At 45.6% G+C, this 26,608-nt stretch overlaps 3 protein-coding genes across 3 annotated transcripts; 1 reads left to right on the top strand and 2 right to left on the bottom strand.

Annotated features, from left to right (window-relative positions):
* Positions 1 to 6: 6 nt before the first annotated feature.
* HOOK1 (hook microtubule tethering protein 1) lies at positions 7 to 4,545 on the top strand. The gene is made up of 5 exons (XM_056497191.1): positions 7 to 83; positions 477 to 577; positions 918 to 1,019; positions 1,700 to 1,768; positions 1,942 to 4,545. Exons 2-5 carry the CDS (start codon positions 527 to 529, stop codon positions 2,098 to 2,100), a joined length of 381 nt encoding a protein of 126 aa, XP_056353166.1. The 5' UTR covers positions 7 to 83; positions 477 to 526; the 3' UTR covers positions 2,101 to 4,545.
* Positions 2,686 to 13,669, bottom strand: LOC130256010 (cytochrome P450 2J2-like). The gene is made up of 10 exons (XM_056497189.1): positions 13,231 to 13,669; positions 12,574 to 12,877; positions 11,891 to 12,053; positions 11,608 to 11,757; positions 10,939 to 11,099; positions 10,377 to 10,553; positions 9,987 to 10,122; positions 9,607 to 9,794; positions 9,006 to 9,144; positions 2,686 to 8,367 (listed from the first exon to the last, which is right to left on the bottom strand). Exons 2-10 carry the CDS (start codon positions 12,760 to 12,762, stop codon positions 8,192 to 8,194), a joined length of 1,479 nt encoding a protein of 492 aa, XP_056353164.1. The 5' UTR covers positions 12,763 to 12,877; positions 13,231 to 13,669; the 3' UTR covers positions 2,686 to 8,191.
* A 2,083-nt stretch (positions 13,670 to 15,752) lies between these two features.
* Positions 15,753 to 24,815, bottom strand: LOC130256011 (cytochrome P450 2J2-like). Its single transcript, XM_056497190.1, has 9 exons — positions 24,609 to 24,815; positions 23,256 to 23,418; positions 22,474 to 22,614; positions 20,935 to 21,095; positions 19,973 to 20,149; positions 19,291 to 19,432; positions 18,545 to 18,732; positions 16,871 to 17,009; positions 15,753 to 16,426 (listed from the first exon to the last, which is right to left on the bottom strand). The coding sequence occupies exons 1-9, from the start codon at positions 24,813 to 24,815 to the stop codon at positions 16,248 to 16,250; spliced, it is 1,497 nt and encodes a 498-aa protein (XP_056353165.1). The 3' UTR covers positions 15,753 to 16,247.
* Positions 24,816 to 26,608: the final 1,793 nt, after the last annotated feature.

Below are 26,608 nucleotides of genomic sequence, written 5' to 3'. Positions count from 1 at the left end.
GGAAAAGTTGAACGAGGTTCATGATGAGTTACAGAAGAAAGAGGCTGATCTTGCAGAGCTCCAGCCTGATGACAGTCAGAACCGTGAGTTGTTTTGTGGGGGTTTTTTTTTAGTATTTTTTAATAAGACTCTGTTAAGCATCTTCTGAAATTATTCCCATGTCCATTGAACTATGGGTTACTTGTCTGCATGAGGCTTTAGCTTTAAATCTGAACTGGGGGGTGTGGAGGGGTTTTGTTTGTGTTGCTGGGCAGGGAGAGGATGCTGGGGGCAATGAGGTTTGTTGAACAGTGCTCTGCAAAATAGGATTTCAGGGTCAGCTGAAACAAAAATAAGAACTTTCACCTTTTAAACTTAAACTTCTAGCTTTTGCATCATTCTCTATTTGAGGGATGAAATCAAGAGAACACAGAAGCCCTGAAAGTACAATGTCTGTTTTTATTTTGCATGTCTTTGTTGATAATTTCTGTAAACAGCCCAGAAGATTGGAGAGCTGGAAGCAGCTTTACGAAAAAAAGATGAGGATATGAAAGCAATGGAAGAAAGATATAAAATGTACCTTGAAAAAGCAAGAAATGTGAGTGGCATGTTCCTGAACATATGCATTCCTCCCTCATAAATTGTTAAACAGATTGACTGAGTGTGTGTATCCCCACCTCCCAATTAAAAGCAGTAGCTACAAGTAGAATTTTTAGTCAGATTGTTCAAGTGCAGTCAGTTAAGTCTGAGAGAATAAATAGGGTTTAGGCTGAGCATGAGGTGCAGTAAGGATTCCTTTGTACCCTTTGCTCTCTGTTGTACAGTGTAACAGCCTGACCAGTGCCCAGCCTGTTCTCACATTGCTCCTTTCAGCAGATGAGATGCAGAACTGTTGAGAATCAAACTGACTTGTAATGCTTTTGTTTTGCCTTGTCCAGGTGATAAAAACCTTAGACCCTAAGCTAAATCCAGCATCAGCAGAAATTATGTTGCTTAGAAAACAGATATTGGAAAAAGAAAAAAGAATCGAAGCACTAGAGGTAAAAATATTACATATATTTGATAATAAGTTCTAATATACTCTGTTTCTGATAGTAGGCATTCATGGTACAGTTTCCTAGCTATTCAGTAAAATCTGCTTGGCTGAAACTCTGAAAGGATTGCTGACCATAATCCAAATATAAAAAAAAATTGGGGAAATGCATTGAGTTTCACAGCAATATTGATGGAACTAGTTGGAATAGTTGCCTGAGCAGATACAGAACTCCTCAGGATGATTCAGTAGACTGATAGGTCTGTCTGTGTAGATACTTTTCTCACATTTCTTTTATGTAATGAATACTAGGGAAGTATATTATATAATAGCAATTAGTCTTTCACTGGAGGTACATTCTTTTCAGGTGAAATCTTACTAAATTATTTATAGATTTTCTGATAACACAGCAGATCTCTTGTGCATTTCCCCACACAAACCCTCAGAGAACATTTCCAGGTTTCATTTGTGTTTCTAATCACAATTTCTATAGTTTAGCCTCCGCTTAAAGCAGGCTGATATTTATCTCTTATTCTTTTATGAAATTATCTTTGTTTATACTTCCAGGCATTGTAGTTATTTTGTGTATTGAAGCATTTCTGCTGCCTGTGTTTATTTCACTCAGTTGACTGCAGCAAGTTTATGCAGATAAAATTTGTGTTTTAATTGGGATTTGTCTCCTTGCAGAATGAATACAAGATGGCCAAGCTACGTGACTATGAGGAAAAGCTGATTGTAACTGCGTGGTACAACAAGGTGAGTCAAAAATTCACTTACTGAAACATCTTTTGCTCCATGTGCCAGTTAAATCTTCATTAACCTAAGAAATACAGCGGGAAAAATTCTGTGTGCATACTAAGAAAGCATGAGCAGTATGGGTAATTCCTTTCCTTCCTTTTGCTGTTGTTGAAGTTGTTTTACTCTTGCAGAGCCTGAGTCTGCAGAAGCTGGGCATGGAAGCCAGGCTGGTGGGCAGCAGTGGCAGCTGCGGGGCCGGGCCTGGCCGCTCCTTCCTGGCGCAGCAGCGGCACGTCACCAACACCAGGAGGAACCTCACTGTTAAAGTACCAGGTGCAACAGCAGATTAAACACCAGGACATGAGGAAAACTCACATGCTAAAAGTGTCCTTAAATGTTTTATACCCTTCCACTTTACCTGCTTGATGAAAGAGGAGGTTAGAATGGTGGGCAGCTGCAAATTGCAACATCAGAACCTGTCAGGAAGGGATTAAAGGTGATCAGCCAGAAGGTAGCACTTAGTTTTTCCTAGTAGATTTAATAACTGCAGCATGTACAAGCACAACTTCAAAGATTTCTATTTGCCTTCAGATTATATTGTAAATATGAAATTTGGCACTCTATATTTAAAACTTTATTTAAATGGGTTTGGGCTAGAAAGTTGACTTTTATAATGGGAAGATATTATGCAAAGGTGTACTTCAGGAAACTGGCAATATTGGACATTTTTGCTGGGCTCTTCTGAAAACAGACCTAAAAGATTGGTAACATCTTTTAAAAAAAGGCTTTTTTAGAATAAAAAGTACAATTTTAAAAGCAGGAAAGTACTTGCATTTATAGAAGAAGATAATAAAGGTATGGTACCAGTTGTTAGGTAACAATTGGAGACAGGATTTGTTTTGTGAGGAGCAGAATTTCTCAGTTTATTAAAAAAAAAAAAAAAAAAGCAAAGCTTAAGTTGGTGCATATATACACTGAGGAAAACCTGTCTTTAAGAAGTTGAAATCACTTAAGCCAAAAAAGCTTGTCTTCTCCTAGGTAAGAAAAAAGCTATACTAACTTAGAAGTCTGGGCTGTATTTTAAAAGTCTGGCATATTGGTATACTGCATTTATTTGCAGAAAGGGGATTAGGTGGGAAGAAGCCCCATTTATTTCAACCTATTTATACAACCCTGTGCATGGAAATTGCATTTCCTCTTTTTTAAATGTAGTTTCACTCAGTTATTCTGAACTAACTGTGCTAGGCAGAGGAATGAGAGATGACTTTGGCAGTTACTGGCAGCAGAGATTGTTTGTTGGCAGGGAGAAAAGTGCATAAACTGTAATAGTTCAATAGAAGATGAAACGGGGGTTGATAATCTGAAATCTGTGTCCAGGAAGTTGCTGTCTTTCACAAAACTTGTGACTTTATTTCCCAAATGTCTAACTCTTGTTTTGAATTGTATTTTAGGAAACCTGTTAATGTCTGTTACTTGCAAAGGGTCTAGAAAAAGTTAATTATACCCATAGTTAATAAAATTGCAGCAGCTCTTAAAATGAAATGAATACACCTAAATTAAGTATTTGAGGGTGCTGTACCAGACCACCATCTAATATAAAATTCAGCTGCCTGTGAGAATGAAAGCACACCTGTCTCACCATTAAGGCCATCTTTGATTTGAGAACAGGGTTTAGCTTTACAGAATTATCAGGTTTTGAATTGTGACATTTGGACAGACATTTTGTCTGCCCCTCACTATAGCTTGTCCTTTGATTTCTTCCTTCCCCAACATCTTAAATTTTTAATTGGGCATTGCATGTAATGCCAGAGAAAAGGCAAGCATTCATTTTTGATACTTAGGGTTGCTTCTTAGTTGTGGTGGTTGTTTTACAGTGCTGTATGTATGAATAGGCATTCAGCAGATTTCTCCTTCAAAAGGCATTGTTTAAAAGCCAGTGTCGTGCTGAGTGTGGCATGAGGCAGATCTGTGGCTGTTGGAGAGCTGTCTGTGGTGGTGTTCTTCAGGACTTCATGCTTCTTTGGACTACCTCGTGGGTTTTGAGGTCTTTTATTGCTGCAGTGGTGTTAGTGGAGTTGGTGTTTTTAAGGTACAGTTGCATATTTAGTCTGCCAGTGCTGTGGGTGGGAGGGAGGTGGTGGTGAGCAGTGGAGCAGGAGGTTGTGTTAGCAAGATGCTTCCATTCCTAAAGTCTGGTATTTGGTGTGTTCTAGTGAAGTGTGGAGCTGTCTCTGATGGTGTTGAGTGGGTCTCTTAACCTTTGTTCTTTGCAGCATGGAAACTTTCATGGATGTCCTTCAAATACTCATGTAGTTGGTAGGCTTGATTTGTTGTACTTCTCCCAGTAGTGGAGCTGTGTCAGTAGTCTGTCAGGTGCTGAATAGTGGCAAACTTGGAGAAAATGTCTTTGACTTACACTTCTCAAAACTGCAGACCCTGGGACCAAAAAAACCTAAGAACCTCCCTATCATTTAATTGGAAGTTTGTCTTCTGACTAGTGATGGAAGAATTTAAGTCCTGAACTACAGGCAGGGATCAGCCTTTTTCAGGGCACAATTGTCCCCAGTAATTATGTTGGGGTTGCCAAAATGAATCTGGTTTTCAGGTATTGGACAAAATGTTGCTTATTTGGGGCTTTTCCAAACTGTTAAGAGTGAAGCCTGTGAATATCACTCAAGGGTTTCTTTGGGACTGAGAACCTGTTTAAAAGCAGCTGTTCTACTAGTGGTTAAACCTGGGTTCTGTCCTGTGAATGAGGAACTGATGTGTGGAAATAAATACTGGATTATAAGCCATGGTGTTGTATTTACTTCAGCTCATCTGCCTATGCAGGAAGGACCATTAGATCAGGATCATTTTAATGTTTGCTTTACTCATGTCAAACCAAAAAGCTGCTAAAAGAATTGCTGTGTTACAGCTGAGTTGTGTCCAACACATGTTCTCTAAATCCGTGTCCTTTGATGCACCACTGCTGAGGCAGGAGGAACAGAGGGGCCCCTTGGCTCTCCTGAAAGGTGAATTTGTACCATCCCATCAGCACAGTTCAGAGATGACTCAAATATGGGGTGAAATCACTGAATACTGCTGAAGTTAAACAGCATTATTAGGAATTTAGCCAGTTTCCAGTAAAACGGGTAATGTAGATCCAAAGAAACAAAAAATACATTCTGATTGACATATAATTTGTTAATTATTTTTATATAAGATTAATTACTATGGAATAGAAGTGTTTTATAGCAATAATACAAAATATGGACTAGTAGGTTCTTTTACTCAAGATGGGTCAGGCAGCAGTTTTGAGAAGATTCTTTTGCAACAACTTTATTATGTGGATTAAGAAACATTCACTGAAAATAAATTTTCACCTGATTTTTTTGTTCATTAAATTTTGTTCAAAAAAAGAATATATGGGTATTCTATTTTCTATGATATACACTTACTTGGAAATAAGTAATATAAGCAATACTGATGTTCTATTTAGGTAGCCATAAATAGTTTAGAAATTAGAAAATGAAAACAATTGTTTAGGAGTTGGTAATGTCTAGTACAATAATTTTCTTACTTGTTTCTTTTTCCCCTTCCCCTAAAGCTGGAGTTAAGGTTTTCAGTGTATCGGTGTCTACATCTTCTGTTTAAAACAAATGTAAACACTGTGTTGCATAGAACTTGAAAAATTGCACTAATTTTTAAACTTTTGGTTTTATTTTTTTCTTTGGGAAAAATTCTTTTATATTCACATAAAGATTTTTAAAATGAATTCTTTGGTGTCTTTATTCCAAGCCATGTATTTAATGGTTCCTAGGTGGTGTTTCTGGGCAATGCATGACCTGGTTCCATATGTTGGTACATTTACACCATCTAAAATCTGCTGTTTCAGGATAGACATGTATTGTAATGAGGGTATGGATGTAATGAGTTGTGCTGCTCTCCTCTGCTGTTTCCAGTTCATTCCTCCCAAAGCTGCTTCCCTCTGCTCAGCCCACAGACAGTTGTGTCACAGCTGGGCAAGGGGCCTTGTGAAAAGATTCAACCCCTCTGCAGATGAGCTGTGAGGTGACCTCAGTAATTATTGCTGCTGCAGTAGGTGAGAGTCTCTGCCTGTTCTCAGCCCCACCTGAGAGGACACAGAGGACAGGTGCAGCTCTGAATCACTGTTCTTGCTGAAAACTGTCTGCCATGTCCAGCCTGCTCTGCAGGTGATTGATGTGCTCTATTCTTAGTCCCATTGTCAGCTCTCATTCTCTGAGCACCAACCCAGCCCAGAAGTGCTGTTGGTGAAGGGCTGGCAGCCTTCAGCCTTCCAGAGTGAAGGTCTGGGGATGAGGAGCTGTGTTGATTTTCCCAGTGTGGAAGGGCCTGGCCCAGAGAGCCTGAAGCCATTATTGAAGAACGGTTTTTCCTGCTCTCTGAGGCTGGACATAAAAGCAGTTTCAGACATTGAGCACCAACACATGCAGGTGTGTGAGGGAGAAGGGAGGAAGTGCTGAGCTGTGCAGGAAGCCTGAGCCAAGCTGCAGGATGTGTTCAGGCCTGACCCTGTTTGCTTGCAGCTTTCTGGCAGCTCCTGAAGAGCCAAGCACTGCAGCAGGAGTTCTGTGTGTTCAGGTGAGGGATGTTCCTGGAAGAGGAGTGCAGGATTAAAGCCCTGAGTGCAAAGGAAAGGAGGAACTGACAATCAGTCACGTGTGGGAAATGGTTTAGGTGGAGGGGCAGAATATTCAAGAAGCCTGTGAAATGCAATCTTTTGTAATTTAACCAGCAGAGGCCTACAGAGGAAGCTTTTGGATAGAGCTTGGGAAAGGAAATGGGAATCTGAGCAAAGCACTGGGGTAAAAAGTACTACAGAACAGTCAGATGACACCTGTGAACTGGAATTGTTTTGGGAGTAATGCTCACACAGCAGAAACTTACCACTGTTCCCCTCCCCTGTTCCCAGTCAATTCCAGGCAAGCAGCCCACTTACAGCCTTCTCCTTCAGCTTCTCAGGAAAGGAAAAGAAAGGATGTCAGGTCTAGAAAGTCAAATGACTTTTGTTTCTCCTGGGAAGGGGAGGTGTGGGAGTCTGTGCCAGCAGCACGTAGGAGGGCAGCTGGCATGAGAGGAGGGTTTGGAGGGCTGGAGCTGACCAGGTTCTCCCTAGCAGTGGGATGAGACAAGTCTGCATTTAATAAATGGACTGGTTTGTGTCCCACCACCTGTTCTCATTTCTCCACCTTAGGGGTCTGTGAAACAGCCTCAAGTACCAGGAGCAGTGTCTCAGTCCAAACTCTTGTTTCCACTGGCACAGAAAATCAGAGGTGGCAGAACTCCCCACCCTGCTGGTGCTGAAGGAGCTGTGCCAGAAGCTGGGTTCACCTGGGAGAAATTGGCTTCCTCTAGGAAGAGGTGAGCTGTACTCCAGGGAAAATTGAAGAGAGGAAAGGATTGCTTTCTGCTCATTTTCTCAGCAGGAGAGCAAGAGCTGGAGTTGTGTGTTTCTGGTGCTGTGCTGATTTCCTGAGGCAGCCCCCATCCTGCTTCTGGGAGCTGCAGCTTCTGCTTGGAGGTCTCAACAGGCTCCTTGTGGTGCAGCTGTTTCCCAGTTCAGTGTATTTTTACTGGAATTAGCCATTGGTTGCCAATCTTGGGACTGTTTCATTGTGTAGATGATGGTTCAGAATTTGTTGCTGTTGTTTTCCAAGGCACCCTTTTCCTCATTAGACTTGAGTGCAGCATAACTGCATCATATTGCTGGCGCTCACCCCACTTCCCCTGGACACACCAGCCACTCTGTGAGGCTGGGCAGGTACACTGGGAGGATTTTGCATATTGTAATTGCAGCTGTGCTGTCAGGATCATTTTTTCCATCACTTCTGTAGGAATTGCCTTTGCTTTCACAGTGCCAGCCTCCTGGAGTGCAAGGGCAGACACAGAGCATGGCCAAAAGCCCACAGCCTGTTCTGGACATGGCCTGTGTTGGCCTTCACTTTGCAGAACACTTCATGACAAAAATGCTTTGATAAACATTTATTGATTTTTTGAGGCAGGTGTGATAGAGTGACTTTTTCTAGAGAAGTGCATATTAAGGAAATGTCAAATTAATACTTATGTTAATGTTATAAAACAAAGGCTGGTATTGCTCTCCCACTGTACCCAGCCACAGCTTCTACAGTGCAGTGTCTAGTGTCCCTCATTTTGCCAAGGTGAACCATGGCCATCCATCACAAAATTAGGAAAGCCCCAAGCCCCTCATTAATTTATAATGCCATAAGGCAAGCCTAATAATGCCCTGGTAGCTCCCAGTCTGATCCTGTGATCACATCATCATGGGATACAGAGTGCAAGGTCTACTTGTAAAAGAAGTGGTTTTGCAATTGCTTTGAAATATATAAGCCTCCCCATGGATTGTCAAGGATTTGTTTTCAGCACCCCTGACACGTGAGGACAGTGGCCAAGGGCTCCCTACCGAGGCGCAGCACAGATCTTGTAGGGCTGTGGGGCTAAGGCGATGCCTATCATGGGCTGGAGGCTGAACGTGGTGTCTGGGGGTGCCTGGAAGGTGAATTTCTGCAGCAGGGAGGTGAAGAAGAGGAAGAGCTCAGAACGGGCCAGCAGCTCACCCAGGCAGGAACGCTTCCCTGTGGAGACAGCAATCCACAGTATCCTCAGACTGTGCTTGTGCTGCTGAAAATGCTTCTGCCTGCTCCTAGGACCATGGTCTAGCTGTGTTACCCCATTCCTGGATGAGTTTTCAACCCAAACCAAGCTTCCCATTAATGGCTTTGGCACTATAGCATGGTCTGCCCACAATTTACATGACTTTGTGAGGACAATTCACACACACACATGACCTGGATGTGCCCATGCTGGGAGAGCTCACCAAAGAGAGCTACCAGAGGAGATGTGGCCCTGCTGTGGGAAGGAGGTGCTGAAAGCAGCTTCCCCAGGGGAGTGCTGGCTGGGGAGCCCTGTGGTGGCAACAGTGAGGACCCTGGTGAGCCCAGCCCTGTGGGAGCAGAAGCACAGAGCAATGCTCTTGCCTTGGAAACTGTTCCTAAGGTCTCTGAAATTTACATGTTCTTTTATTCATCCTCATTTCTCTTCTGTGCATGTGAAAAGACACAGAAAAGGGTGGTGCTCTGGGGAGGCCATGGGAGCATTTTGAGCAGCATCTCCCAGGGTGCATCTGCCCTTTCCATTGCTATTTTCCTCTCTGTCTCCACCCTGCAGTTGGAAACCCAAGCCCACATGTGCACCATAATTCAGCAGATCTTACCCATAGAAAATGGTATAAAATTCTCGTTTTTCCAGAACTTCCCATCCTTCAGAAAATGCTCAGGGTTAAAAGTCTCAGGACTTTTCCATTCATTCTTGTCAAACATCAGAGAGGTTAAATTTGTCATCATAATAGTGCCCTAAGAGGACAAAAGAAGAACAAATCACACTTAACTCTGGCACTGACAGGAGGAGGGGCAGTTTTATCTTCCAGTCTTCTCTCCATGAAGAACATTGAGAGGAGACTGAAGAAGAAGGACGAAGAACATCCTTAGTCAAATTCTACTGAAATTGTTTGTGCAACACCCCACTGCAGGCCCAGATTTTCTACTTCTTGTCTATTTGGAGGTGCAGTTACATAACTCCATTTTCCCCTCATCAGCATCATTTTTATCTGTTGTAATCTTGGGCCAAAGTCCCCGTAAGAGCTGGGATCTGTGCCTCAAAGGCATGTGTGGGGGTGTGGCACCATTCGGGGCACATGGCAGAAATCCATGTTCAGCAGGAGTGAACTCTGGACAGGGCAGGGACAGTGTCTGCACAGCAGGGACTTGGCTGGGGAGCTGGGAGTGTTCCTGGAGTCCCAGCACTGCAGAATTTACCTTTGGGATGAAGTAGCCATCCACATAGGCATCCTCCACTGCCATTCTTGGCACGTTGAAAGGGATAACGTTGCCTTTCCTCTGCACTTCGTGGATGACAGCATTGGTGTAGTGCAGGTTGTTCCTGTCCTCCAGGGCTGGCGGCCGTGCCTGGCCAATGACTGCATCGATCTCAGCTTGCACCCGGGCTGGGGGCGAGAGCAGGAATGAGCCAAGGAAAAAACCCTTGGAACAATACAAGGTTATTGCTGTAAGGGCCTGCCAAGGGACCTGGGCCACTGTTTACACCTCTTGTGTGAGTGTGGGGACGTTCCAAACTGGTCTGTGACAAAGGTGTGAGGGATAAAAGCAAGGGAAAACCAACTTCTTGTGAACTGTACCTTGAATTTCTGGATGTGTGGCCATAAACAGCAAAGCCCAGCGGAGGGTTGAGGACGTGGTCTCAGTCCCAGCAAACATCAGGTCGAGTGTGCAGGCCGTGAGGTGTTCCTCCCGGAAGGTGTCACTGTCGTGGTCCTTCATGAGAAGGTGTGTTAGTGCCACAGGAACAGTGAGGGTGTCCTGGCACCAGGCTTGGTCCAGACCACCCCAAGGATTTACCAGAAGCTGCTGACCCCCTGCATCCCCATCCTCCTTACAGGGATAAACCTGCTGTATGTCCTGAGCTCATAAAAAGCCACACAGGCAACTCAGATGAAGAATCTGGGCTCATTTCTCATCCCTTCTGATTTGTAAGGCCCACGCCAGGAGGGTTTTCTCCCATTGCTGACCTTGGAGATCTCCAGCAGGTAGCTGTCAATGTAGTCCCGGCTCTCTGAGGGGTTCCAGTCCTCCTTGTGTTTGTTGATTTGCTCTCGCATAAAATTTTTCAATATCTTCCAGTTTTTAAAAATGGTTTGGTGGGCTCCAGGTAAGTACTTCATTATAGATGGGAAATTGTTGTACAGCTTTGAACACAAAATGAGAAATACAAATTGAATAAAGGACTTTAAATACTCTTCTGATATCAAGACTTTAGCCGGCAATTGCACTTGCTGAGTTTCGGGAGCTGGTGGAAATAGCTCGGCTCCAGAAGAAAATTCTCATTATGGGGTAACTTGTGTGTTACCCACTATTTCAGCAGGCAGGCTGGCAATCAGGAAAAGTGATTCTGGGTGACAGACAGCAGTGTGAGCATGGCACAACTTAAACAGAAGGAAGAAAGAAATTATGGGAACATCTACCCTGTGCAAAGCAATAGGGAATGACAGGTTTGGTGATGACAACACTGACTTTTGAGGTTGATTCCAGAGAAGAAACTGTGGCCCTGGGTTGGTGGCAGGAGGGCTGTACCTGGCTTGTGATGGCTCCATGGAGAGCAGTCGTTTCATACATCAGCTTCAGCAGTCTTTGGAAATCCTCATCCTGGTATTCAAACCGATTGCCAAAGATGAGGGAGCAGATGACATTTGCAACAGCATTAGTCACTTTAAGCTGAGGATTGAAAGGATTCCCTGGAGAAGAAAAAGATCAGTTCTCTTCCACTCTTCTCAGAAAAGAAGAAAATACACATCAGAGGTAAAATAGTCAAGAAATATTAATTGAGTGGCCCCTAATGGGCACTGTCCTATGTCAGTGCTTTCCTGGGGTGCCTGGCTGGCCCCATGAGCTGGCCAAGCTTGGCAGGGCAACCCCAATGGTCCCAGTTCAATCAGCTTATGGATATGTTTGCTCACTTTGGAAAGCAAGGTCTGCAGGATGTCATTTGAATTCATTGGAAATATCAGTGTTTATGCACACACAGTATTTCCCAGAGAGGAGCAGGCTGAAGGTGGGCTGTGAATAATGCTGTGGGTGAGGTTCCCCAGCCAGGTCAAAGGCAAAGGCCCTGCAGGAAGGAGCAGGGATGCTGGCAGGGTTGTAGCATCCCTTGCAAGGTGGGGTATTTTTCAGCATGCAATGAAATTATAACAGGCCCTACCAGTTCCTGCCTTCACAGCTGCTGAGGGCTGTGGCACTCACCCTGCTCATCCCCAAACACATCCCCGAGGTACCGGCACTCCTCCTGGATGCGCTCCTCCAGGCTCCTCTTCCCCAGGCCGAAGTTCCGCAGCGTGGTCAGGGTGAACCTCCTCTGTGCCTTCCACAGGTGCCCACTGGAGGAGATCAGTCCTGCCAGGAACATCCCCCATGAGCCAGTGAGAGAGAAAAGCTCCAGGGCTCTGCCTTGTCTCCAGCTGTCTCATCCTCTGCAGGGTCAAGGCTTGGACCTTACAGCTGAGGCATGTGTGGAGGGATAACTCACCGATCTTGCTGAAGATCTCCTCGTCGAGGGGAAGGTCAGGGCGGTCCATGAACTTGTCCCCTTGGTTTACAAGCACTTCCCTCACCAGCCGGATCCCATTTACCATCACAAACTTCATGCTGCCCATGTGCATGCCAAAGATGTCACCATATCTGTTACTTAGCTGGGAGGGGACATAAATAGAAGGGGTTTTCATTTGCAATGAATGTTCCTGGTGAGACCAGGACAGCCCTGTCAGGGAACCTGGGTAACAATAAGGGAAGAATGGGAGGGGAGACAATGTGTGCACTCTGCCTGAGGGTATAGTCTTTTTTTCTGTCCTCTTCTCCTGAATCAGTGACTGAGAGATGGTGTTAATTGGCCATAAATCAAGTAAACCCCTCACCAGGTTTGATTTTTCAGTCCTATGTTTTTCCAGTTTTTGTTTCACCCCCTTCCAGCTCCCACTCAGACTTGTAGGGTTTGTACATCTGTGACTGCACCTGTGCTGTGCTATGACCTTTGCCCATGGAATCACTCCACACCTGTCACCTGCTTGTACTCAGGTAAATGTCACTGATGAGGGCAAACCTCCTGCTTGCCTTCACGACCTGTGGAGTTGGGTTATCCCTTTCCCTGCATGGCCAGGGATGTGTAGCTGCAATGCCTCCATCCCTTCCCCATACTGCTCACCACCCACACACCTTCTGCACTGCGAGCAAAGGATCCTTGAAGTCCACGAGGTAGATGTGCCCCAAAAAGGGAAGGCGGAGGGGGGTGGGAGGGAAATTCTTTGGATTTCTGTTCTTCATGTAGTCTGCGATGAGCAGGAAGACGAAGAGAAAGATGAGGAATGTCTGGAGGGAGATGCTGTCCCAGAGGAAGTGCAGCATGGCTGGATGGTGGGGCTCTGCAGGGATATGTTCCACAGCAAGCCAGGCAGGTTGAGCTCACGGGCACCTCTGAAGCCCCCGTGGCCAGGGCGAGATGGGTGACGTGCTGGCACAGCTGTGGGTGCAAACACAGGCCAGCAAGGAGTGGCTTTTTACTGCCTGCTCTCAAGGCTATATTCAGACTCCTGCTTTCCCAGCTTTCAGAAGGGATGAAACCCCTTCTTGATTAAACTGAAACATTCCCCCTCATCTGATTAAAAAAAAAAAAAAAACAAACAAAACACCACAAACCAGAACACTCCCAGCTTCCCCTTTCCCCTCCAGCCTCCCCTCAATACTAAACCCCAGTGCTCCATGCCCTTGTCTAAAGGACAGAAATGAGCTTTGTGGGTCGACATTGAAACCAGGCAGTTTCAGCGTGCTCATCTCTCAGGATGACCCTGCTCTCTCCTTCCCAGGCGTCCTCACCGTGCTGTGTCCCGGTTTCAGCTTCTCAGTGCCAGGGAGTCTCCAGCTGTTCCGAGAGCCTCACGCTTTCCTTGTTTACAGCAGCTCGCTTCCTGGTACGAGGAGTCCCTGGCCAAGCCCTAGGTCTCAGGGGACATCCGAGATAAGGTTGCACAAACCTTTCACAAACCATCTGACTCAGTTTCGTGTTTCCGTGTGTCTGGGTGACGTGGGCTGAAAGCAAACAGCTGTCCTGGAACTCAGCACCAAGCACCGTCATTTTCTCATCTCCACCAGACGAGGGCAGGCAGAGCAGCTGCCTCCAGCCACGCCTCGAGCTCTCCAGCCATCTCTTCCCACTTGCCGTGTCCTTTGGGTGTAGCTGCTCCCAAAGCCCACAGAGCTCACGGAGGTGCTGAGAAGCCGATGCAGATGCAGCTCTGCAGGCTGGGGCCCTTTGGGGGCAGCTGGCAGCAGGATGTGCTGCATTTTCCCACCCAGGAGCAGCTCTGGAGCAGGGAGCAGCAGCACTTTGCCCTTTGCAGTCATCACTGCCCCCTCCTGCTCCGGGGGACGTTTTAGGTTCCTTTTCTCTCTTTTGGTGGCATCAGTTGTGGCTGCAGGGATTGTCCAGTGCTGATGACAAGGCACAGAGGTGCAGCAGAGCTACTAGAGTGATGCCATACACGTTATCCACAACCCTTACACTTGGGAAGCTGCAGAAGTCAAATCTCTGTTTTATTGTGGAGACCTGTTTTTGAGAATATCTCTTTTTACCTCTGGTTTTTAAGCACACTTAGGCATGAGCCCCTGGAGATGCACATGTTTTCCAGCAGTGACATAAGAGGATCCACCTGAAAATTAAACAAATTCATGTCTCCTGCCTTTTAAGGTATGGCATCATTGCATTTAATTAAAAAAAAAAAAAAAAAAAAAAAAAAAAAGATTACTTCAATCATTTATTCTCTCCAGAAGTGCAGAAGAAAACCCCAAAAGTAACAAAGAAATACAAGTTGGAAATGAAAGAGAGAAGAGATCAATATCTATTTGCTAAGTCAGTGCAAATAATACAAGCTGTAGCCATATGCCAGATGTCAGACCTACAGCAGAATAAACACAAAAATGGAGAGAAATCAGTGCCCAGTCCCGAGTGGAGTTGAAGACTTCATAGGTTAAAAAAAAGTCCCTGGATCTTTTATGTACTCTCTTTTACAAAGACAAAAACACAACATGGGAGCCTGTGAGTGTGAACCAATAATTAAAAAGGCAATGGGATTAAAGTGATCCGTTGGAAGGACAGCTCAGTGACAGAATCAGGGATGTGATGTGCAGAGGACTCTCCCCTGTGGCATAAATCTGCCACTGCACAGGGATTGCTTTGTACCGCAGCAAAGCCATGATTGCCAGGGACAGAGGAGAAAACCAGTGGAAATGAAACTTGGTGTAATCCTCTTTTCCTGTTAACTATTCCATATCCTATGTGGGTACCCACAGAAAAGTCACAAAAAGTGAGAAGCAAATAAAACAAACAAAAAACCAAACAAAAATAAAAACAAGAGGAAAAAGAAAAATCTTTGCTGTGACTATAGCCCAAACTGAAGCACACAGAAGACAGCATTTCAAAGCATAAATGCTTGGTCACATAAATGGAAAAATTCTCTACAATTTGCATATTTAATTAGCTCTTATCCAAAGAGACCTGGCACAGGAAGAAGCTGTGTCCATGGTGCAGGGTCCAGCTGCTTCCTCGGCCTCACACTGTGTTCATGCTCGTCACACACAGACACAAATCTTTGCCAGAAACACAGGGGAAGTGCTGAACTTGTGACTTCCCACCACAAAGCCACTGTTCCAACACTTCCTTCCTGAGGGCCAGCACTGAGTCCTCACGGGCATGACCCCTCCAACATTCTCTGCTGTTCCCTTTCTGCTGCTCTTCAGGTGAACTCCTCCCCAGCAACCTCAGAGGATTATTTTATTGCAGCTTTTCTGATTTGTATTTTACTAGCACAAATCTTTTACTTTTCTAATGAAATTGCTGTATCATAATTTTATAGCCCTTCCAGACCTGCTGGAAGCACAGCTCCTTGTGCCATCCCACTTGGGTTGGGCTTTGGTAGAAGCTTGTAGCCTTCTAATTAAAATTTCCATATACTTTTTGAGATCCAAAAAAATGTTTGCTGCTGCAGAGATCTCTGCTTAGATATTGTTTTATCCCTGGAAGTGTCCAAGGCCAGGCTGGATAGGGCTTGGAACAACCTGATTTCATGGCAAGTGTCCCTGCCTATGGCAGAGGGGTTAATCTTTAAGGTCCCTTTCAAGCCAAACTATTCCTTGATTTTGTGATTTCTATCACATAGCAGCAATGTGGTGCTGCAGGGAGTGTCCACCACCCTAAGCCCAAGCCAAACTGAGGCTCAGGATTGCCTGTGGCCACCTGAAAGTCCAAACTGATGCAGAGTCATGAGTCCAGAGCTCGTGTCCAAAGCCAGCTGCTCCCTCTGAGCAGGGACACCTCAGCAGCCCTTGCCTATTTGGGTGCTGCAGCACTGGGGGCTGCTGAGTGATAGGGAAAGCCAACATCAAACCATGCTTTTGCAGCTGGCAGACACATTCCTGAAATTGCTGACAGTGGAAATTGGGCAAGAAGGCTTTTAAATCCATGCATTTTGTCAGACTAGCAGCAGGAAGCAGAAATGAGGTGAAGGGCAGAGCCACAAGGGTTGTGCTTGTTGCAGGATGTGGCCCTTGCGCCCTTCCCAAGCCACCCAGATACTGGCGGGTGCTGGACCTGCAGGGCCCTCATTTCAGCCCCAAATCTGCAGTGTGGTCAGGAGAAGGGGGTTTTACAGTTTGTGAGGCCGTGGCAGGGTCAGTGTGGTCAGAAGGGCATTTCCCGGTGTGTGAGGCCGTGGCAGGGTCGGTGTGGTCAGAAGGGCCTTTCCCGGTTTGTGAGGATGTAGCAGGGTCGGTGTGGTGAGGAGAAGGGGGTTCCCCGGTGTGTGAGGCCGTGGCAGGCCCGCTCAGCCCCAGGCCGCTCAGCCGCGGGGCACGGCGCGCAGCCGGAAGGGTTTGGGGCAGCGCGTCAGGCTCAGCGTGAAGGCGAAGGACAGCGCGGCCTCCGCCGGGGCCTGGAAGGTGAACTTCTGCAGCAGGGCTACGAAGAAAATGAAGAGCTCGGTCCTGGCGAGCTGCTCCCCGGGACAAGCCCTCTTGCCTGGAAAAGGAGCAGAAATAACCCGAAGGAGTCCTGAGCGAGCTCCGCCGCCGTGCACAGGCTGCAGCAGCTTTTCTTCCTGGAAAGGTTAGGTGGCAATGTTCACCCACACAATCTGCTCAAACCTTCCCCACAAGTTTACTGCCGAGCAAACTGCGCCTGTTCCGAGAGGCAAGAGCGGAAACAGTCTGAACAACCCAGTTATGCAACTTGTGCAAGAAGAAAAAGCCTTTTTTTTTTTTTTTTTTTTTTTTTTTTTTTTTTTTTTTTTTTAATCCTGCGGTTAAAAATTTATTTCCTTCCCGCTCCAAGCAGCCTTTCTTAACTGTGACTGGGATTTTCACTGCGGGGATGGGCGGGAAGCTGGACAGGAGTGGTGCCCCCTGCTCTATAAGCAGTGTCTTGGGGAGGAAATAAAAGCCACCTCCCGATCCATCATCCTACCTGCAGAGAAGGGCAGAAAAGCCTCCCGCCTCCTGTACTGGCCGTTTTCCAGGAAATGTCCGGGATTGAAGGTGTCTGGAGTCTCCCACACGTTTTTGTCGAACATTATTGAGGTCAGGCTGGTCATGAGCGTGGTGCCCTGCGAGAGGTGGAGAAAAGGGGCAAGTACGTGCCGTGATCAGGCTGGGTTATTGTTAGCTTTGTGAGCTACACTGTTTTAAGAGCAAAACAGGTTTCTTTCCCCCCCTAAACTACATAATTAAAGGATGGTGAAAGCCTGCAGGATTGTTCACTTGTGTGTGCCTTTATGTATCACTGAGTGTTGATCTGCACCCTGCGCTGCAGTAGCAGGTGATGTTAATGCAAACCAACTTTAAATTGGTTGCACTGCATTCCCATAGGAGCTTGAAGCAATTTAATCAAGTAATTTTCAATCGATTTGTTTAAATGGGCTTTTTTAGAAAATAATAAAACTGATCTGGTTTATCTCCACATTCTCCATCAGCAAGAGAAATAGTCTAATCAATGTGGAGGAAAAAGCCTGGATTTTTAAAATTTGCCTCTTTGCAACCAGTCATATAGTGGGAGGAGACCAGTTGTATATAAATCCCATATTTGCTTTTGTAATTGCAGAACAGTGTCTGTGAAACAATACTCATTACCTGCCTTTCATCAATTGCTGCATTTAAGAGATGATTATTAATATTGTGTAGAATTAACAAACCCAACCTGTTTGCTTTCCTAGATTTCCCAGCCCTCTATTCCTGTAATGTGCTAAGGGTGTCTTTTACAAAATATAAGGCATAAACCTTTTAAAATTGAAAATTATAGCCAACACCATAAGGATCTCACAATTCTCTGTAAAGAGAAGAACACAGCCCCACAGAAGCCATCAAGAGGGCTTGTATTTTCTATTTAATTGAGATATTTCTATGAGATCATGCTGGTTGGCTCCCTTCCAGGTGAGATTCGGGGCTTGGGCCATGAATCTGTTGGGATGAAGGTTGGTGGGATGAAGGCAGTGGGATGAAGGTGGTGGGATGATGGCTGGTGGGATGAAGGATGATGGGATGAAGGATGATGGGGATGAAGGCTGGTGGGATGAAGGATGGTGGGATGAAGGATGATGGGGATGAAGGCTGGTAGGATGAAGGTGGTGGGATGAAGGCTGGTAGGGGATGAAGGTGGTGGGATGAAGGTGATGGGGATGAAGGCTGGTAGGGGATGAAGGCTGGTGGGATGAAGGATGGTGGGATGAAGGCTGGTGGGATGAAGGATGGTGGGATGAAGGATGATGGGGATGAAGGATGGTGGGACAAAGGCTGGTGGGATGAAGGCCAGTAGGGGATGAAGGTGGTGGGATGAAGGTGGTGGGATGAAGGTGGTGGGATGAAGGATGGTGGGACAAAGGCTGGTGGGATGAAGGATGGTGGGACAAAGGCTGGTGGGATGAAGGCCGGTAGGGGATGAAGGCTGGTGGGATGAAGGATGGTGGGATGAAGGATGATGGGGATGAAGGATGGTGGGGATGAAGGCTGGTAGGGGATGAAGGTGGTGGGGATGAAGGTGGTGGGATGAAGGCTGGTGGGGATGAAGGCTGGTAGGGGATTAAGGTGGTGGGATGAAGGCTGGTGGGATGAAGGTGGTGGGATGAAGGCTGCGGTCCCCACGCACTTTGGGCAGGCGGAAGCCGGCCAGGGTGGTGTCGCTGGTGGCCATGCGGGGCACGCCCAGGGGCACCACGTTGCCCACGCGCAGCACCTCGCTCAGCACGGCGCTGGTGTACGGCATCTTCTCCTTGTCCGCCATCGAGGGCAGCCGGCACTGCCCCACCACGGCGTCGATCTCCTGCTGCACTTCCTCTACAGGGAGCAAAACAAAATTCAAAATATCCCTCTTCGTAGAGTTTTTTAGGGTTGGGAAAGCCCTCTAAAATGATCAAGTCCAACCATTAAAGCTGCACCATCAAGCCACCACCAAGTGCCATGTCCCCAAGTGCCACATTCACGCTCCTTTTGAGCACTTCCAGGGTGATGCCTCACTCCCCTGGGCAGCCTGTTTCAGGGCTGGATAATCTATTCAGTGAAGAAGTTTTCCCTAAACCTCTCCTGGCACAACCTGAGGCCATTTGCCCTTGTCCTACCACTTGTTTCTTGGGAAAAGGATGGATCCCCACCTGGTTGCATCCTCCTTTCAGGGATTCGTAGAGCATGAGAAGGTCCCCCCCGAGCCTCCTTTTTCCTGGGCTAAACACTCCCACTTCCCTCAACATCTTCTCCTAAGACTTGTCTTCAGAAGGTTCCCAAGAAGATACCTGGGGCACAGGCATATCCAAGATGTGGCAGAGCTGGGATAAAACTCTGTTCCTGGGTTCCCTTACCTAATTTTGGGCTAAGCAAAGGACCCCTCAGTGGCCCTACCCTGAATGTGGGGGTACGCGGCCATGTAGAGCAGAGCCCAGCGGATGGCGGTTGCCGTTGTCTCAGTCCCAGTTAAGAACAGGTCCAAGGTGGAGCACAGCAGGTTTTCCTCATGGAAATAGGAGGTGGTGTCACCCTTAAACTTGAAGGAAAAACATGGCAATGAAAATTCTTACTCTGGAGGGGATGCTTTTAAAACCCAGTCCAACCCGTGTGTAACTGAAGTCCTGCCGTTCCTTTATTATCTACCCCTGGACATGGAAATTTCCAGGCTTTACTTTCACTGTATTTCAAGCCCTATGGACTGTTTTGAAAGACAACCTGGTTGCTGTAGAGTGGCTCTTGAAAGCAGGTAGTATTTTTAAATGTCAAGTTTCACAATAGCAAACACAGTCCTGCGAGTGCTCATAGAAACATGAACATGTTCCCTGAGAGTCCTCCTACGCCGTGTGACAGAACAAAAAAGGGAAGAAGACAAAGTGTAAATCCTTTCAAATGGAAAGAAAAAATCTGTGTGTTTTCAAAGTGATCAGGCTGCTGCTGCTGCTAAAGTTTGATATGGCAGAGGTAGGGAGGGGAAGGCAACATGTGAGGCAAGAGCTCCCCTGACAAAACAGCCCTGAATCTTCTCTTCTCATTCTATGGGTTAACCTTTAGGTAGTTTTGGTTATTTCCCTCCTACCTTTTCTATTTCCTTCAGGTAACAGTCAATATAATCTCCTGCCTCAGACTGGTCCAAATCCTCCTTGTGCTTTGCAATCACGCCTTTCACAAAATATTGAAGTTTCTCCCAGTGTCTGAAGATTTTCCTGAAGGGTCCTGGCAACCATCTCATGATCAAAGGAAAAGCATTATAAAGCTGGTAAGGAATCAAACAGAGCAAAGAGCATTTCTTGAGTTAGAAAAGAATAGGTATCATAGTTGAGAGGTTGGGACTCTCAATTAATAGATTAACTCTGCTTGCTACCATAGGAAAAATATCATCCTTGCTATAATAGTCCAGTTTGTACAAATTTACTTACAGTGGTGTAAACAAGTACAAACAAGATAAGAACTGGACAGATATTTTCTGTTGACAAAGTTCTCAAATACTGAGTGGCCAAAGCTGCCCTCTAATGTGAGGTGGCCACAGATGATGTGGATGCAGATGTGTGTGTTCCCATGTAGGGAACAGAGATCAGATCATGGTGTGTGGCCACACAGAAGATACATCACCAAATCCACCTATTTTGTTTTTTAAACCTGGAATCTCAATTCTTTTCATAAATAGAAGTTATTTAAGAAACTGTTTGGAATATGGGTGTGGGAAAAGATACAATTTTTCAGTGTTACTAATTCTTCTTTTTGTAGAAACAGAAGAAATGCAAGAAACAGAATCTCTTTTAAGATTTTTGCATTGTTCTTTTGTTATATCAGGCATAAGATTGGTTTAACAATCCTGTAGGTTTTTTTTTCCATGTGTCCCAATAATTTTAACTTACTTCCTTGCTTTCCTGATAGACTCTGTGTACAAATCCAATCTAATGTAAAACAATTCTCATGGTCATTTTCTTTTAAAAAGGCAGATTATATCAATGCCTTAGAAACCCCATTTCTGAGCTGTTACATGCAGCTGAAGCTGGAAAAACATCCAAGTGGCTTTACCTGGCCCCAGAAACTCCCGATGAGCAGCAGCGTTTCAGCCAGGGAGTGCAGCAGTTCCTGGAAACGGCTGTCATGGTAGTCAAAGCGATTCCCAAAAGTTATGGAACAGATGATGTTCGAAACAGCACTGTTAATTTTGTAATGGGGGTCAAAGGGTTGTCCTGGAGGAGAGAAAAGGAAAGCAAACTGCCTGAATGGAGGTTGTGGTTGGGTGGGGGTTGGTCTTTTCTCCCAAGGAACAAGACAAGAGGAAACAGCCATAAATTGTGCCAGAGGAGATTTTGATCAGATATGAGGGAAGATGTCTTCATTTGACAGCCTGGCAGGCTTTGGAAGGGTCCTTCAAAGCTTTGCCCAGGGCAGGGAGCCCAAGATAATCACACTGCAAAAATACCATTGCCTGGGCTTTAGTTGTCCACCATGAAGAAATCAGGGGAGCTGGAGGAGAGAGGGGAGAGGGTTGCAGATCTCTGTGTCCACCTGGAAACTCCAGCAATAGCTCCTGTGGCCCATAGAGCACATTTATAAAGTGAAGTGTGATGCTTATCACATCTGTGTTCCCTGAGAGAGCTACTGAGCAGAGACCTTCATCTCCTCAGGCACATTTCAGCAGCCTGGAGAGCCACTTGCTGTGACAAGAGACTGATCTCAGTGACAAGCCCAGTCCAGCCCTGAGCTGCTGTTGAGCATCACTTTGAAATGCAAGGCACTCCTCACAGCACTGCTGATCTCTCCACTCTTCAAGAAAGTAATTAAACCAGGCTGGTGCTCAGATATTAGAGTGATGGACATGATCGCTATTTGTCATTACTAATGGGAAGAAAGGCCCAAACCAGCAGCTTAATTAGTTTATTGATTAGGACTATAGAAGACTATAATCAATTGGCAACATGGAGTATTTGGCCTGTTCAGTGCAATTAAAATGGAGCAAGTTTAGTATATAATTTCACAATTCTTTTTTAGATCTTTCTTGTTTACTATATATAGCTCAATAGAATTAGCTCAACCCCATCTGCTTCTATTTAAAGCTGAAGTGCAACATCACCCATGTACCAACATACAAATTATTCTTACTAATATCCCTCTGGCAGTTTTTAAAAGCTGGACCATAAAAGAGCAAGGCACACACTTCATCTGTTTGCGATACAAAAGGAAAGCCTGACTAAACAAGTTTTAAAATACTTTGCAAAACCAAGGACAAGCAGAGGTTAACAAAGCCTCTGAGTGGAAGTGCCTGATAGCAGGAGAGCTGCATTCATCCCTTCACAGAATGCACGAGACACTTCCTTAGCCATATAAATGCTCATGTTTTAATAACCACCTAGTATAAATTTACTTAATATTAATAAGGAACAACTGAAATAGGAGGCCTGAGGTCTAAAATAAGTGCCAAAAGGCACAGTCTGGAAGTGTAAGATATAGATTTGAGCTATTGAATAAATGTTTTGCACGTTTGGAGCTGTGCTGGGGTAAGAGTTTTACTTCTTATCATTCATTTGGCTGGAAGCTCTGAGCACAGTGCTGTGCATTAACCCCCACCTTTCTCCTCCTCGATCGTCTCCACGAGGTACCGACTCTCCTCTTGCACTTTCTCCTCAAAATTTACAGCAAGGCTTTTCAGTGTTGCTAAAGCAAACTTTCTCTGCTGCCTCCATATGTGCCCATTGGATGATATGAGCCCTGTAGGTGGAAAAAAACAGGTGAGCAGTCCTCTCTCTGGGTTATTTGTGAGTGTTAGGATTCCAAAACAGCCATTCATCGAGGACAGAAACCCCAAATCAAGGCAAACAAAGCTCGTGGATGTGGAAAAGGCTATGGCTTTGCCTGAGAATTAAAATTCAAGAGTAATTGGCTTATGCTAAAGATCTAGCTTCACGGATTTGCTTTAATCTGCTACTTTGTCACTTTGCGTGGGAAAAAAATGTGTAAGCCAAAATACTCTGAGTACTATCACGCTGTTGGCAGAGCTGCAGGCAGGAGCACCCCTTCTCTGGAGCTGTGTGCAGCCCAGGCAGGAAAAGTAAAGGAGAAATGAAAACCAAGGAGAAATGCTGCAGGTGTATTGATCTTCGGGCAGCTTGTATTTATTTCTCCTCTTTCATTAAAATCTGGTTTGGAGCCCATCCTCATCCCTAAATCTCACAGAGATTAAAACATACCCCTGTGAGATTATTAGTCTGAACTCAATTCCTTCCTTCCCCCATGCAGTCTTTTACAGGTGCAGTTCACAAGGGTTGAATTCAACCTATTTCTTTACCTCTAACAGTTACTATTCCAAAGAGATTAAAGTTTTGTCCCAAAATCTTGGTAGCTGTGCTTACCAAAGCCTCTAAATATTTCTTGCAGGAGTGGAATATTTGGCCGATCAGCAAATATTTCAGCCTGGTGGACGAGAGCTTCTCTCACCATCTGGTACCCGTTGACCACCACAAATGTCAGACTTCCAAACTGCACACTGAAGATGTTCCCATACCGACCTGTGAGCTGAAAGAGAGTCCACTGTCCTCTGAGAACAAGAAAATGGGGATTTTCAAAATTCACCATGCCAAGACCTTGAATGTCAAATTAGACTTTGAATTTAACCCTTCCTGAAGCAAAGGGACTTTAGAGAAACCCAAACCCAAGCGTGCAGGTCCCCTCCAATCTAAGCTACTCTGTGAAGGCTGGAGAAGGCATGAAAAGGGCTGGAGATCTGTAGTGTGGGAGAGATGGTTTGCTGATATTTGCTATCTGGTATGACCTGGGCTTTGCCAGGTGTTTACATCAGTTTGCCTTGTAGCAAGGATTAAGTTGCTTTGTAGCTGATGGGCATCTGCTCTGTCCCATTCTGTCCCACCACCTGAGTCACCACACTCAGGCTCTTCCTGCTGAGGGCAAAGCATGACAAATTATCCCTTTCATCAGCTTTGTGTCTAGGGTAGTGTGGTTTCTTCTCCAGCTCTCCCATTTAAACAGGAGCTCTAACTGCTTATTGCTAGAAACGTCCTTCTAATTTTAAGCCTGACTGCATTTATGGCCAAATTGCAACCATTTTCCTTGCATGGACTTTGCTGGCATTAATGATGTTTCCTCAGAGATGTATTATAGTAAAGGGGGGATCATATCTTCTCTCTGTCATAGAGCTCATCCTCTTCTTATAATGGATCTACAGGAAAGGACACACAGAGTCACCCCAAACTGCTGTGGTGACTCGTGAAACCAGCCTGGGACCAAATGAGTCTCAGTCATTGTGTGCTTGTAAATAAATGGGCTTAATTTTCTTAATAACTGTCTGTATTGACAAAATATCCTGAACTTGATGCCTCAGCATTCCCTGAGGATTCCCTCAGGGACCACCCGTGCTGCTGGCCTGAGAATACCCAGGGTAGGCAGGCTGGTGTCAGCCAGCCCTTCCAAACCCTTTCTGGGGTCCAGAAGGAAATGGTCACAGTCAGATGGGAAGAAAAAGGAGGAACATGTAGGTCTTCCTCCGTTATGGATTTCTTTCCCGTTGGACCATCCTACTCCCCTGGAAGAGGAGGTGATAGAGACAAAACCAAGAAGAGTCATCTATCTCATGTGGTTATTAAAGACCCAGTTCTGCAGAGGCTGCCCTTGCTGCTTCACTGTGTGGTGATAAGAGTCATGGAAGGGTAAGATATTGTTAGTAGGGAAAATGTCCACAGAACTCTTACCTTCTGCAGTGCAAGATGGAGAGGCTGCTTAAAGTCCACAAAGGTTCCCACGAGAGGAAAGAGCTGTGGCCCTGGAGGGAAATTCCTGGGTCGTCTCTTTTTCACAAGGTCAATCATCAAAAGAGACATGACCAGAACCACCAAGAGCATCCGACCATTCAGCTTTTTCAAGAGAGACCCCAAATCAGGCCAAAACAGAAGCTCCATCTTGGCTGATGAACTCGCAGGTTTTCATCCCAGGAAGGGACTTGATGTGTTACATTTGCTAAAAGAGAAGTAAGCAAGGACTGGAGAAGAAACAAAAAAAAGCTAAAATGCTGATAGCTGACTGGGGACAGAAGCTGCTTTTCCATATACAGCTGCTGCCAGACCACCTGCTGAATAACTAACTTTAATCATCAGGATCTCCAAAAACAACCCCAAAACCTCACAAGGTTTGGGCAGACAAAAGCAATCTTGCAAACCTTGAGCTTTACATCTCTGTCAACTCCCTGATTTTCTTATGGAAGAGCATTCCTCCCTTTTGTCCTGAACAAGGGGCTCCTTTATAGAGACACCCCGCTGGGATTATCAGCAAACATTCGAGGTGAGGTGAAAGCAGCTTATGGTGCTGATCACATGTGGTGGGCGTCGCGTCGTTTCAGGGATGGTGAGGCATCTGAGGTGATGGACACCACACAAGTGGCTGAGGGGCTGATCCTGTTAAGTGCTAAGCACCATCTGCAAAGGGCTGGGTGCCTTCGGTGCCCACCAAAGCCTTCCTGGCTTTGCTGGAGCTGCCAGGGGAGGTTCAGACAAGGGAAGAGCTGCAGGGGCCCAGGGCTCTCCCAGCCACACAAATGAGAGTTAAAGGAGCTTAATTTCGAGAGTGAGAACATAGGCTCATGTGCTTGCCATGGGATTGGAACTTATGCATTTAAATCTCCTGGGTTTTCCGAAAATCTCCTTTGAATAAAGCTTCACGCTGTCCTGGGGGAAGGCTGCAGTGGACTGACAGTGACCTCTATGATTTCAAATCAATCTTGTGTCACCTGAGATTTAGCTACAACTTGGTTCCAGCTCTTTTTTCTTTTTTCTTCCTTTTATGAAATTTACTTTTACTAATAATCTAAATTTATCCTAAAGCAAAACTGTAAATAATGAGTTTTCAAATTATTTGCCTAGAACTTAATGTGAGAAATTCTGAAGGATGGTCAACTTTTACTGCCATAGAATCCTATGATGGTTTGGGTTGAATAGGAACTTTAAGATCCTCTAGTTCCAACCTCCTGCCATGGGCAGGGATGCTGTGTCTTCAGCTTTAAAGAAAGCTTTAATTTTTAAGGAAAAAAAGTGCAGCTTTTCATAGGAAACCATAATCGGGAAAAAAAAAAATCTGGTATCCTCTAGTCTTTTACCATTTTAAAAAGCTTTACTGTCCATGTCTTTCATTATCTTAGGAGCATACACAGGCTATCTGACAGACCTGCACCTTGGCTATGGCAGGAGTCTTTTTTAGAGGCAATAGTTATCTGCAACCCAACCCTTTTTACTTAGAAGTATTATTTACAGGTTCCTAGATGGGATTATTCAGAAAACGGGGAACAGTAGTGGGAGAAACATCTCCCATCCCTTGTGTACAAAGCAGATTTTACATGTCCCCAGAGCACAGCTGTGAGCAGCAGTGGCTGGATGTGCTTTGCTTCTCCTCATGCCGGCGCACCCACGGTGCTCCTGCACCATTTGCATCCACGCACCTCTTCCAGCCTTCCTGGTGTGGCAAGCCAAGCCTGGCTTACCAGAGGCTAAATCAGGATAGCAGGCTCGTGCTCCTCATCCTGGCACCGAGGAGATGACTCGGTTGGTGGAGGTGTCAGCCTACAGCATGCTCAGAGGGACTGTGATGATAAGGCGTCAACTTCTGCTAGCCCAGTTTCACTCCTCTGTTCCTCGCTGTGCCATATGATTTGTCAGCATGCACAGAGTGCAGATCCCTCTACCACTTGTGGCTGCTGTGAATC

This window comes from Oenanthe melanoleuca, chromosome 8 (assembly GCF_029582105.1).
Source record: "Oenanthe melanoleuca isolate GR-GAL-2019-014 chromosome 8, OMel1.0, whole genome shotgun sequence".
NCBI lineage: Eukaryota > Metazoa > Chordata > Aves > Passeriformes > Muscicapidae > Oenanthe > Oenanthe melanoleuca.
Note: the sequence above shows the minus strand (reverse complement) of the source record. Positions and strands in the feature narration are given on the sequence as shown.

What these genes read in the sequence shown, in the direction of transcription:
- LOC130256010 (XM_056497189.1), bottom strand. Translation starts at nt 12,762, where the DNA reads ATGCTGCACTTCCTCTGGGACAGCATCTCCCTCCAGACATTCCTCATC. An exon ending in CTTTGCTCGCAGTGCAGAAG is followed by an intron (nt 12,054 to 12,573) that starts GTGTGTGGGTGG and finishes GTCCCCTCCCAG; the next exon opens with CTAAGTAACAGATATGGTGA. An exon ending in TGTGTTTGGGGATGAGCAGG is followed by an intron (nt 11,100 to 11,607) that starts GTGAGTGCCACA and finishes TTTCTTCTCCAG; the next exon opens with GGAATCCTTTCAATCCTCAG.
- HOOK1 (XM_056497191.1), top strand. Translation starts at nt 527, where the DNA reads ATGAAAGCAATGGAAGAAAGATATAAAATGTACCTTGAAAAAGCAAGA. An exon ending in ACCTTGAAAAAGCAAGAAAT is followed by an intron (nt 578 to 917) that starts GTGAGTGGCATG and finishes TGCCTTGTCCAG; the next exon opens with GTGATAAAAACCTTAGACCC. An exon ending in TAACTGCGTGGTACAACAAG is followed by an intron (nt 1,769 to 1,941) that starts GTGAGTCAAAAA and finishes TTACTCTTGCAG; the next exon opens with AGCCTGAGTCTGCAGAAGCT.
- LOC130256011 (XM_056497190.1), bottom strand. Translation starts at nt 24,815, where the DNA reads ATGGAGCTTCTGTTTTGGCCTGATTTGGGGTCTCTCTTGAAAAAGCTG. An exon ending in TCCATCTTGCACTGCAGAAG is followed by an intron (nt 23,419 to 24,608) that starts GTAAGAGTTCTG and finishes ACTCTCTTTCAG; the next exon opens with CTCACAGGTCGGTATGGGAA. An exon ending in AGAAATATTTAGAGGCTTTG is followed by an intron (nt 22,615 to 23,255) that starts GTAAGCACAGCT and finishes TTCCACCTACAG; the next exon opens with GGCTCATATCATCCAATGGG.